General features: G+C 47.7%; 1 protein-coding gene across 1 annotated transcript in view; it reads right to left on the reverse strand.

Moving 5' to 3' along the window:
* Positions 1-11,380: 11,380 nt before the first annotated feature.
* LRIG2 (leucine rich repeats and immunoglobulin like domains 2) overlaps positions 11,381-12,570 on the reverse strand; it is an 84,276-nt gene continuing 83,086 nt past the window's right edge. Inside the window, exon 18 of the mRNA XM_064588619.1 lies at positions 11,381-11,589. Within this exon, the coding sequence (XP_064444689.1) occupies positions 11,498-11,589 (92 nt within the window). The 3' untranslated portion in view covers positions 11,381-11,497. The remainder of the gene's footprint in view (positions 11,590-12,570) is intronic.

The raw sequence follows: 12,570 nt of genomic DNA on the forward strand, positions 1-12,570 counted from the left end.
GGGGAGCCGACAGAAGACTAGAGAGCAGGGAAGTAAGGTGACAGTATTGCCCGTTGCCTCCCTGTGAGGACGCCCCAGTCTCTCCCAAAACAGCCTTCTCGTCTCTACCTTTCTCTACGCGATTCTTCTTCCTGGTTTCCTATACACTTCCCCACCCTTCACTTAGGGCTGCCCAGGAGCGGAGTCACCCCCAACATCCCCGTGGTTCCTCCACTCCTCACCCACACCTTTGTCACTTCCTCTTCTTCAGTTATTCTAATGAAGGTGTCATCTGTTTCCTGTTGGGACTCTCCCGAGTCGCGCGCATCCCCTCCCTCCTGACGCCAGGCTTTGGTTCAGGGAACAAGACCATGTTCTTTTAAATCAGGCCACGCCCCCACAAGCCCAGCAGCCAATGAAGCAAAGGCCACGCCCATCAGCCCTCTCCTAGTAGCCAACCAGGGCTTTCCTGCGCCCCCTCTCTCAGGGGTTGCCCAGCTGCTATCCCTAGGCTGGAGTTAGGCTCCTTGGAGCTTTCTTCCAGCCCTGGTGAGACCTGAGGAACCAGTCATCAAGTGACCAGTGACCAAGATCCCCACCCGCCCCTCCTGAGAGTGCTGGATAAACCTGCACGATGTTGTTCTCAGACTCACGGCCCTCTAGGCTCCCTTGCTGACCTGCAATCATTTTCTTTATGCCTGTCTGCGGTGTGTGACCTATGGCCGTAGCATTTTTTCCTGTTTCCTCCTCCCCCGCCCTGAGGACAGGGACATCGCCATGTTCATGCTGTATCCCAGTGCCCAGCCCAGTGCCTAGAACACAGTAATTACTATTTGTCAACCAACAGTCCAACCAACTGGCCTCCCATCATCTGTTACAATCTTCCCCCAGACAAGATAGAGCACCATTAATTAGGCTTCAGGTTCCCTAATTACAGTCCCTTCTAGTCTTGCCTCCCTGAGACCAGCCTCTTCAGCATCACGACTATTTACATTTACTGCTCTGACGTACATGTATAGTGTTCTTCTGGGACACTCCCAGGACCCAATTAATGTCTTTATCAGCCCTAACTCCTGACAAGTTTACAGGGACTGACTTCACATGAAATTCAAAATAAAATTTTAGGGTGCCTGGGTGGCTCAGTTGGTTAAACGACTGCCTTCAGCTCAGGTCATGATCCCAGGGTCCCGGGATCGAGTCCCGCATCGGGCTCCCTGCTCTGCGGGGAGCCTGCTTCTCCCTCTCCCACTCCCCCTGCTTGTGTTCCCTCTCTCGCTGTGTCTCTCTCTGTCAAATAAATAAATAAAATCTTAAAAAAAAAAAAAAAAAGAAATTCAAAATAAAATTTTACTTTTTGATCTAACAATAAACATTAATTTATGCTAAAATTAAAAAAAAAAAACTTTCTAGATTTTGCAAAATTTGCCTGCAAAATTGTGAATAAGCTCAATGCAGCTGAACTTACCCCCTTGCTGGCTGGTGCCCCAGGCATGTGTTTGAGTCTGCCCATTGGGCACTAGTTACCATGATACAAGGGCAATTCCATTCACTATGTGTGAATTGTATTAGTTTGACTTGGCAAAGTCAAGCCAAGGTGGGGTTGGGGGAGGATGACCCCATTTTTCAATTTCTTGGGAGGATGGAGGTGGCAAGGAGGAGTCAATTACCACATATGTTTTTCAACCTTGGTGCTACTGTCAGGACAATTCTTTGCATGAGACTTACCTCGTCATTGCAAGATATTTATCATTTCTGATTTCCAGGCACTAAATGCTAATAGCACTCCTCAGTCATTGTGACAACTAACAAAAAAACCCTCCAAAATCTCCTAGGGGAGCAAGGTGAAAAAAACGTGAAGAAGTGTCCTGACCCGTGTGGTTGAAAACAGGTTGAAAGAATGTTCTCTGAATGGTTCTCTCTTCCCCTGTTCTTGTCTGGAATGAACCCCCTTTCTGTCCTTCCCTATTGAACTTGCTGACCCATGTTCCTGGGCAAGAGAGTGCCCAGCTTCTCCTCACTCTGAGCAGGCAATGGTATTGGTAAGACCACTCACTCACTTAACATTTTGTCATGTGGTATGACTCTTGTTATATCAGCACCTTTAATTTTAATTAAGTCTCAGGGTTGGTTACAGAACATTTCAGAATCGGCATGCATGTCTCTCTAACTAAATTATAAACTCCCAGAGGGCAGAACCCATGTTTCATGCCCCTTTCCTTGTGGGAGGAGATGAACAGGGTTTAGGTGGAAGGTGACCCAGGCGGAAGCATCTGGTGAGCTACTTGGCCTGCAGGCTGAGGGCGACAGGGAGCTTGGAGCTGCTCAGCCTACAAAATGGTGGGAGAAGGCATGCCATTGGCCCAAAGACACCTCTTGGAGGAATGACCACCTTTAGGGTATGGGAGGAAAATTAAAGCCCAGCAAAGGAAAGGGGTTGTGGGAGGTGATGAGATGTTGCAGAGTCACAAGTCACCAGAGAGGGGACCGGTCATCAGGACCAGAGGAGGCAGGAGGAAAGCTGAGAAGTTCATGGCCGCCTTCTGGCCCCTCACAGTGCAGTGGGGAGGGTGGGCCACGCCGTAAGGGGTGGACCAGCGAGGAAACTAAAGCAGAGAAGGCCGTTTTCAAGAATTCCAGAACTGAAGGGAAGGGAGGGCAGCCACATGAATTACATAAATGTGTAATTGATATGTATATTTATTTTCATAACTCTGTCTGGATATTATAGGAGAGATAGGAACAGTGTTTGCGACCAGAGGTGGAAGAACCATTTGCAGTGGAGTGTTTGTAGATGGAGCCACAGGTCTGGGAGGGAGAACTTGGGATCCCGAGAGCATGGGGGCCTTAGCCTTGGGAAGGAAAAGGGCGTTCCTGGAAGACGGGAATGAAGACATGCAGGAAGGACTATTTTTAAAAATGGGTATTTTAAAGGGAATGGTTTGCTTTCCTGGTAATTTTTCCAAAAATGTGAAGTAACTGACCCTTTCTTACTTATGCAGAGGCATTTTGGTGGATTCTAGCAGCTCCTGAGCCTCTTAGAGAATGCAGAATTCCTGTCATCAGCTTTAAAATGACTTTTTTCATACATTTTAGCTCTAGCTTGGATAGGTCATGTGAGGGAAACCTCAGAAAAAGGAGGTAATATTACCAAAGTGTCCAGAAAACCAAAATGCCTCCTTCATTCCAAGCATGGAGGTCAGTAATAAAAAAGCATTTATCATAGATTAATCTGCAGCCTCAATGCAAAGGTTAGATGGGGGGGGGGGGGGAAGAAACCCAAACCTATATGACATGCACTCTTCCTTTTTATAACGCTGGCAAAAACAAGCAGGAGACAAATCCCATTTACAAGGACAGCAAAAGTTCAGTCTCCTCTCTGACCCAGGCCCTCTCCATGCATCATAAATATTCCCATAGTCATAAATATCACTGATGAGGAAGCAGAAGTCTCTTAATTGGCTTCAGCTCATTTCATGGTGGAGGAAGCTAAGAAGAATGCACTGAATAAGAATAAGACAGGCTGAGAGATCTCCCAGGAGGAAACTAAAATCGATTCTTCCATCAACGTGATGCTCTCTCTATGCACTGACTTCAGCTGGGAAAGAGCAGGCTTAGGTGAGGAGCACCTTTTCCCACTGGCTCGGGACCTTCCTGTCTCAAAGGTGCCGGATCCCTTTGCGTGGAGTTTTGTGGTGGCTGATGTCATTGATGATGAGCTACCATAAGGAAAGAAGGGAGATAACTAGCATTTATTAAAAATGAATAGCAGGATAATGGATAAACAAACGGGGGTGTGTTCATACAATGGAATCCCATCCAGCAATAAAAAAGATGGACCACTGATCCCACAACATCATGAATGAGCTTCAAAAACATCCTGCTGAGGGAAAGGAGCCCTACACAGAGTACATACTACATGATTCCATGTATATGACTTTCTGTAATAGGTGATCTAGGGTGAGAGCAAAAATCCAAACAATGGTTGCCTCTATGAGTGGGGGAAGGATGAACAGGGAAGGGGTTTGAGGGAACTTTCTGTGGTGATGGGAATGCTCTGTATATCCTGATGGGGATCTGGATTACACAGGTGTTTGCATTTGTTAAAACTCAGTAAATGTACACTTAAGATTCATGCGTTTCATTATAACTAAATTTTACATCAAATGAAAAACTAAACAAACATTGAACTCTAGTTAATGATATGCATGCTGAAGTATTTAGGAGAAAGTGTTCTGATGTCTGCAATTTACTTGGAAATGCATCACTTGAAATAAAATAGATTCATGGATGGATAGAGGGATAGAGGGATGGATGGTTATGTGAAAGAGCAGTTTTCAATGTTAATGATGGAATCTAGGTGGTTAGCAGACAGCTGTTCATTGTACAATTCTTTCTTCTTTGTTCTGTGTTTGAACATTTTCACACAAAAATGGAAGAGATAAGAATGATATGGGGCGCCTGGGTGGCTCAGTCAGTTGAGCATCAGACTCTTGGTTTCTGCTCAGGTCATGATCCTGGGACCGTGAGATGGAGTCCCGCACTGGGGAGTCAGCTTCCCCCTCTCCCTCTGCCCCGCCCCCTGTGCACACAACACTCTATCTCTCAAATAAATAATCTTTTTTTTAAAAAAAGTAAGAATAATATGATTTAAAAAAGAAAAAAAGAAGGGCGCCTGGGTGGCTCAGTTGGTTAAGCGTCTGCCTTCGGCTCAGGTCATGATCTCAGGGTCCTGGGATCGAGTCCCACATCGGGCTCCCGGCTCAGCGGGGAGCCTGCTTCTCCCTCTGACCCTCTCCTCTCTCATGCTGTTTCTCTCTCGCTCGCTCTCTAATAAAAATAAATAAATAAAATCTTTAAAAAAAAAAAAAAAAAAGGAAAGAAGAGAAAAACAACCACTGATTGAGGGTCTACATGTACCAAGTGCTGTAAGTACATTTCCCCAATCCTCAGATGAGCCTGATTTTGCAGACCAGAAGGTTGACATTCAGAGAAACACAGCTTCGAGACGGAGGGATGTTTCTTGACCCTTCTTTCCCAAATGCCGTCCAGAGGCAGGATCTGGTGGTGGCCAGTATTTTGCGTGACAAACACTCTCTTCCACAGCTGCTCCCTCTCAGCCTTCATCTCCTCATTGATGAAATAAGAGCTTGAACTAGACCATCTCTCAGGTCCCTGGCAACCCTCATGTGTCTGTGACTTCTGATCCATGGGAATTTTAAGCATCGATGACTGGTCCAGGTAGTGTTTGCTAATGGAACACTGGTGGGGAACAGTCCCTTGGGTAGGGAGTTGCGTCGCAGGGAGCGGGGTCTAAGTGTGCCTGGTGGATGGGTGAGGGGGCAGGAGATGGTGTTCCAGGTGGAGGAAATGCAAATGCAGGGCCTGGAAGGGGTCAGGTGGGGGGGTGAGACACAGGGGGACAGTAAGGAGAAAGTGACTGGAGCGGGGGCCTTGGGTCCATGTCCAGGGAGCAGAGACGACACTGGAAAGATACTCTGACTTTAGCTTCGGAGAAGCAGCACCCTGTGGGGGATGTTCAGCACAGGAAGTGTGAGATGAGACAGTATCTAAGGAAGATGGATCTAGTTGCTTGCAGTCATGGGGGGAAACAGCAGTGCAAACAATCACAAATGACAGATTATTATAAAACAATGTGGCAGACTCTGGAACGTCCTCAATCTGTGGTCTTCAAGAGATGATCTTCAGAACATGAGGGCTGCCGGGAAGGGCCTCGGGGACAGTGAGTGGGGCCAGGGCAGGTGGAGGGAAGGCAGGGCCGGCTACCCTCTCTCACTCCGGCCTGGACTGCAACAGCACGACTTGTACTGGACGGCTACCTGGGAGTTCCAGATCAAATGTATTTTGAAACAAGGATTTAACAGACCTCAGTTAGCCAAACTCATGTGTCAGGAGGGGGTTGTTTGAGGATAATTTGCTGGGCACGCCTCTAACTGAGGTGACTGCACATTTTCACTCCCTGCACCAACCAGATGCAATGGACTTTCAACTGTTAGGCCCCGAGGGCCTGCCTCAGGCCCTGCCAGGACCTCACTTGCTCACCTCCCCTCCTGGTAGACCCCACCAAAGTGGCTTTGGGTGGGGCACTGTCTCTTCCTACCCTTTGTTGTTTGTCACCCTAAGCAAACATTCAAGAGCATTTCGCTCCATAAACCTGGACCAGGGTCACCACAACAGCCAAGTTGGGGAATTTACACAGGTTCTAGATTCTTACAGATCAAAATATCTTACGGATATTTTGGCTGAATCCCCTGGCTACTGGAGCCTTCACAAGAGATAATAACGGCCAAATTCTGCCCTCCACGGTTAGTCTTCAATAATCTCGTTAACAGTTTCTTCTTACCACCTGCTCTTGGCTGCCCTCCCCTCCCCTCAGGTGTCCCTCACCCCCTGTCCCACATGGCGGGGCTCCCTTTGAGGACTTCCTCATGGTTGTGCTTCCACCCACTACTGCGTGCATGACCTTCTGCTAGGCGTTCTGGTTATCTGTTACTGCCTAACAAATCACTCAAAACTGAAAGGCTGAAAAAAACAATCCTGTGTTCTCTCTCACGGTTTCTGTTGGGCAGGAAGCAGAGAAGGACTCAGCTGGGTGAGTCTGGTGCAGGGTCAGTTGCCATCATATGTCAGCTGGGGCAGGAGGACCCATTTCCGAGGTGGCTTCCCTCACAGGACTGGCAAATTGTTGCTGGCTCTTGGTGGGCGACTCACTTCCTTTCCAGGTGGGCCACTCCACATTGCTGCTTGAGTGTCCGCGTGGTGTGGCGGCTGGCCTCCCCTAGAGTCAGGAAGCCAACAGACCAAGCCAGGTGCTGCGATGACTTTTATGGCCTACCTTGAGGGTCATACACTATGCCTTCTACCTTTTTTTCCTGGTCGCACAGGACAAGCTCAGATTCAGTGTGAAAGGAGATATACAAGAAGGCAAGGGTCATTGGAGGCTGGCTCAGCACACAATAGAAAGGTCAGAAGAAGAGGGGTCCCTGCTTGATCCGTTAAGTGGTTTGTAACTTATCTGGGGGGGAGAAACCTTACCTACTTGTACCTGTAATACTAAAGGGATAAATAACAATGACAAGGCAGACAGCACATGCCCTGGAATGCAACCTACGTATTGAGTGAGCAAGATAGATATAGACTGCCCTCTTGGAGCTAGTAATCTAGCAGGAACAGGAATGACAGGTTTCACATAAATTATTGCACTTGGAATAAAATCCTGTCTCCTTAACCTTAGCCCTGTCTATTCTTTTCTTCTACTACTCATCTCCTTTGTCATGGAGCTTCAACCACTCACCTTTTCTCCAGTCCTCCAACAGACTAAGCCCCTCCCTGTCTCAGGGCCTTTGCACTTGCTGTGCCCAGGAATGCTCTCCAGGTCTTTTGCGCCACCATCCAGGTCTGTGCACTTAGTTGCCACCTGATCTTTTCTTATGTATTTGTCACCACCCCACCCCCAACTAGAACGTAAGCTTCATGCGAACAGAGACTGTGAAATCTCCCTCACTGCTGTGTGTCCAGCCCCACGTGGATAGCACTTGTGACAGAGTAAGTGATGGTGTATGCTATAATGAGTGAATGAAGTACCCACTTTCAGGCCATGTTCTAAAATCATGTAAGGGGTGCCTGGGTGGCTCAGATGGTTAAGCGTCTGCCTTTGGCTCAGGTCATGATCCCAGTGTCCTGGGATCGAGTCCCGCATTGGGCTCCCTGCTCCTCGGGAGCCTGCTTCTCCCTCTGCCTCTCTCTCTCTCTCTGTCTCTCATGAATAAATAAATAAAATCTTTAAAAAATAAAATAAAATAAAATCATGTAAGATCCTCCCTCGAGGATATTGAAAACGTAAGCGCCAGCCCTGCCACTTGGCCATCTCATAATCCAAACCAAGGCCGGTCAATTGCGGACTCCTTGATGCAGAGCGAATAGCGTATGTCTGCCCCACCTGCTTTTTCACCCACTTCCGGACTCAGTTGATCCGGCTCAGGCTGACTGTGTTCTTTGTTCTTCTCCTCAGGGATGGTCCTCAACCTCTGACTACCTTCACTTGGCTTCCTGAACAACTTCCCTCTCCTCCAGAGAAAGGGCGATTCCAGCCCTGTTTTGCTGGACTCACATGTGGGTGTTCAGCATTCCTGGGCAATAAAAATATTAAAAACAGTTGCTCATGAACATCCCCGCTCTCCTGCTTTTCAGGAGAAAGAATATGACAAACGGAGACCCCATGCATATTTATTTTGAAAATAGGTTTTTTAATTTGCCAGCACATGGACGCTGCTGGTCTGCAGGTCATTTCACCTGCTGTGGTGCGCGATTAGCGAGGCCTTTTCTCTCTGGGTGGTGGTGCCAGCTAATGGACTCCCGCTCCCGGTGTGTGTTTATCTTCAGTTAATTAAAATTTTGCCAAGTCTTCCTCGCAGCCCCTGTGCCCAGCAAGGCTGAGCCTTGGCTTGTGGCACTGATCCGGGCTGGCAGGCTGGGAGGGGGTGGTCATCCTATTAAATATTATTCCAAAAGGGCAATCAGGCCTGTGGGCTTCCACCCCTGAGCTTCTCTCACTGGGAAGTCACAGATTGATGCCAAAGCTCAAGGCCTGTGACAACTGCCCCTGCCAGGCCTGAGTCAGCATCAGATGCAATTTTTCAGAACTGTTATTTGACCATAAATCTGAGCAGGATTCTGGGAGCTCTCTCTTAAAAACGGAATGAACTACACGTACATCCATCTTTGAAGGGGATGTTAACCATCATGTGAAACTGTGACTTATCAATGATGAACAGGCCTATTTGCCAGCATTAATTTCGAAGTTATGGGTCAGGTTAAGCCTAGCGCTTCAGATGTTAGTTTTGAACGTCTGCCTTCGCCAGGAATGGGTGACAATATTAAGGACTGAGCTGACACTCAAGAGTTCCATTGCCCCATTTTTGAAAACGTGGAAGTTGCTCCCCACAACTTTACCTTCCTATCCCCCCTTCCTTCAATCACTGTTAGGTCCTAGCTGTGGAATCACTTCTGCAGACAGCTTTGCCAGCAAACTTGAAAGAGAAGAGCACTCTGTTGTGGGTTGAATTGTGTCTCCCAAAACAGTAAGTTGAAGTCCTAATCCCCAGGACTGGTGACTGTGACCTAATTTGGAACTAGAGTCTTTGTAGGTGGGTTTAGTTAAGATGAGGTCATCCTGGATTGGGTGGGCCTGATCCAAAGGTTGGTGTCCTTATAAGAGGTAACCGAGGTAAAGAGACACACAGGGGGACCACCATGTGATGTCAGAGGCAGAGATTGGAGTGATGTGTTTCCAGCCAAGGAAACACCAAGGATTGCTGGCAATACCAGAAACTAGGAAGAGGCAAGGAACCATCTTCCCCTAGAGCGTTCAGAGAGCATGGCCCTGCCAGCAATTTTTTTATTTCCAGCCTCTAGAACCGAGAGGATAAATGTGAGTTGTTTTGAGGCACCACGTGAGTGGAATCTTGCTACAGCAGCTCTGGGAAACTAAAACACACTCAACTCAGGACCCTACTGCTGACCGCCGTCACTGACTTACCTCTCTGCCAATCCCACTGATGCGCTTGATCACCCTGACTCCCTTCCCTTCCTGGGAGGTTTTCTACAATGAAGTTCCAACTTGCTGGAAGGCTTAGGAAGTGGGACGTCAGGCTAAGAAGAAAACCGCATCACATCTCATGTTTTGCCGATGAATTTTGAAACATCTCAGTCCACATTCTAGCGTAAGCGGAAGGCAGTGTACATAATAAGATGGCTCTTTGATGATGGAGGATGCCAGTCTGCCTCAGGGGTCATCGCTCCAAATTCAAGTTTCCCTGGCTGGCATCACAGATCCACGGAGAGTGAGGCTTTGACGTGACTTTGTACTGGTCCCAGCACATACTCTGCAAATTGAATTCTTACTATTACATTCCTGACTCACTCTTTGTCTCTTCTAAAAACCGAATGTAACAACAACAAAACTAGCAACCAAGATTCTACAAAATGCTGTTGTCTTGAGATAGCTGTGGGGAGGGATATTGAAGTTGAGGTCACAAACTTGGACCTGAATTCCAGCTCTGCCCATCTTCACAATGGGCTTGCCAGGGGAGTATGATCATCCTCCATTCACCTGTGGCCGGATGGACTGAGGCCACCCCGTCCCACCTGCAGAGAGACACAGTCAAGGAAAGGAGCTTCGGCTTGGTCTTTGTTTTGCTGAGTGGGGCGCACTGGCTGAGGGTAGGGGTGAACTGCTCTGGACAACAAAAGGGGTTTTAAGAAGTCCCAGAGGTGGGGCGCCTGGGTGGCTCAGTTGGTTAAGCGACTGCCTTCTGCTCAGGTCATGATCCCAGGGTCCTGGGATCGAGTCCCGCATCGGGCTCCCTGCTCTGCAGGGAGCCTGCTTCTCCCTCTCCCACTCCCCCTGCTTGTGTTCCCTCTCTCGCTGTCTCTCTCTGTCAAATAAATAAATAAAATCTTTAAAAAAAAAAAAAAGAAGTCCCAGAGGTGAAGAGAAGGAAAGAGAGAAAATGATTGGCAGGGAAGAGGAACTTGGGAGATGTCTGTTGGAGGATTTGATTTAATTTCTATTGTGTGGTGTGTGATCTGTATCTTCTTCCCCACACCCCCCCAAAATATTTCTAGTTAATACGTTACGGAATTGGATCTGCTTTGGGAGGTGGGCATCAGACAAGGAACAAAGACAACCCATGAGGATCCAATCAGCTGATGAGGCGCTGATTAGGAGCTGAAGCTCAGAGACATTGAGTGCCTTGCTCAGGGTGATGCAGCCTTAGGTTCTGAAGTCAGATCTGTGTGACTCCACACCTGTGTTCTTTCCTCTAACATTGGGTGGACTTACCAAACGATTTCAAGCCCAGGAGGTAGTCCAGATTGAAAATTAAAATATTCCAAGATTAGGGGCACCTGGGTGGCTCAGTCAGTTAAGTGTCTGCCTTTGGCTCAGGTTGTCTTGGGGTCCTGGGATAGAACCCCAAGTCGTGCTCAGCAGGGAGTCTGCTTTTCCCTCTCCCTTTGCCCCTCCCCCTGCTCGTGTGCTCTCTCTCTCAAATAGTCATCTCTAAAAAATAAATAAATAAAATAAAATATGTCAAAATTATTTGTATAAATGCCCTGAATGACAAACAATAATAACTTACTAACTGTAGCTTTCATATGACTAGAGCTTTGCAGTCCGGAGAAATACCTTCTGTTTATTGAGCATTTACTAAATGCCAAGCTCCTTCATGTGCATGATGTGATCTAATCTTCTGAGTAGGCCTGAGAGGCAGACATTTTTATCCTCATTTCACAAATGAGGAAACACTAAAGCGTGGCTAGCCCAGGTCACTGCTGGGAAGCAGCAAACCCAAGACCTAAGTGCCAAAAATAGTTTCGTTTATTTACTTTCTGAGTAGATAAAACACACACATGCCACGATGTTTACCAAGGAAAAGGCCAAGAGTGAAAAGTGTCTGTGTCTTCCTCCGACCAGGCTCCCTCCACTGCCACGCTCAGATCACCCACTCTGTCCAGTTCTTGAGTGTCCTTCCAAGATATCCTTGGTATTTACAAGTATGACCACGTTCTTCTGATAGCACAATTGCCTCCCTTGGGGAAAAAGGACATTTGAAGTTAACCTGAGGAGACAATGCCTTCTTTCAGCCCTCCTGGTAAGCTTCTGTTTAAACCTTTGGAGCTCAAATACCAAATGGAGTATGTTTTTGTGTTTTCCTGGGAGCTGGTGGGATGTACTGAAAAGAGCATTCAAGTTCATACCCAGAGCAGATGACTTCACCTCTTGGAACCATTTCCGAGTCTCAGAAATGGAGACACATGTCCCACCTACCTGCTGTGAGGATACCAGAAGAGAGAAGAAGGGTAAAACATCTGGCGCATCTGGCATCCTCCTTCCTTCTCCTCCTGAAGGAGAGCCTACAGTTTCCCCTGTGCTCCTTTCAGAACACAGAGAAAAGGAAAAGCAAACACCCAAATCTACACGCTGTTTAATGATCAGCTTTGACCTAATTCTACTTCAAAGGGTTTCCGTCTCCTTCCTATCTCCCACTACCTCCCACCCAGCTGCCAAGTATAGAGAATACACGAAAACTTGGGCCAAATGGGAACCTGGAATGTTCAAGCCTTTGAGAAAGCAGCTGTTTGTTCATGTATTACCCTGTTTGTGCCCCTGTCTTGTTTGATTACAAGAACCCATGGGGAGGAAGAATCCTCTGCACTTTGGTCTACACAGTTCTCTTCCACCCTTCGTTTCACTCCCCAACAATGCTGTGAAAACAGTGAAACTGTGGTTCAGAGGTTCATGCTTTGGCTGGGAGGCACGAGGCAGAAATGAGGCTAGAACCCAGGTCTCTCCCCGACCACCTCGCCTCCCACTGTCTCTAGAAGGTCTTGATGGGTCATCGCTAATACATCAGTTAGGACGTGCTGGGCTGCCAGCAACAGAAAATCCAAGTCGCACTTGCTCATGTAACTGGAAATCTAGAGGTTGAACGGCTTCGGGATCAGCAAGACAGTGGCTCTGCGCTCCTTCTCTGCTCCCCTCTTGCTTTTTTCCCCTCCTCTGTGTACTGG

Source organism: Mirounga angustirostris, unplaced genomic scaffold (genome assembly GCF_029215605.1).
Source record: "Mirounga angustirostris isolate CCGP_5_RB_7025 unplaced genomic scaffold, mMirAng1.0.hap1 SCAF_4, whole genome shotgun sequence".
NCBI classification, from domain to species: Eukaryota; Metazoa; Chordata; class Mammalia; order Carnivora; family Phocidae; genus Mirounga; species Mirounga angustirostris.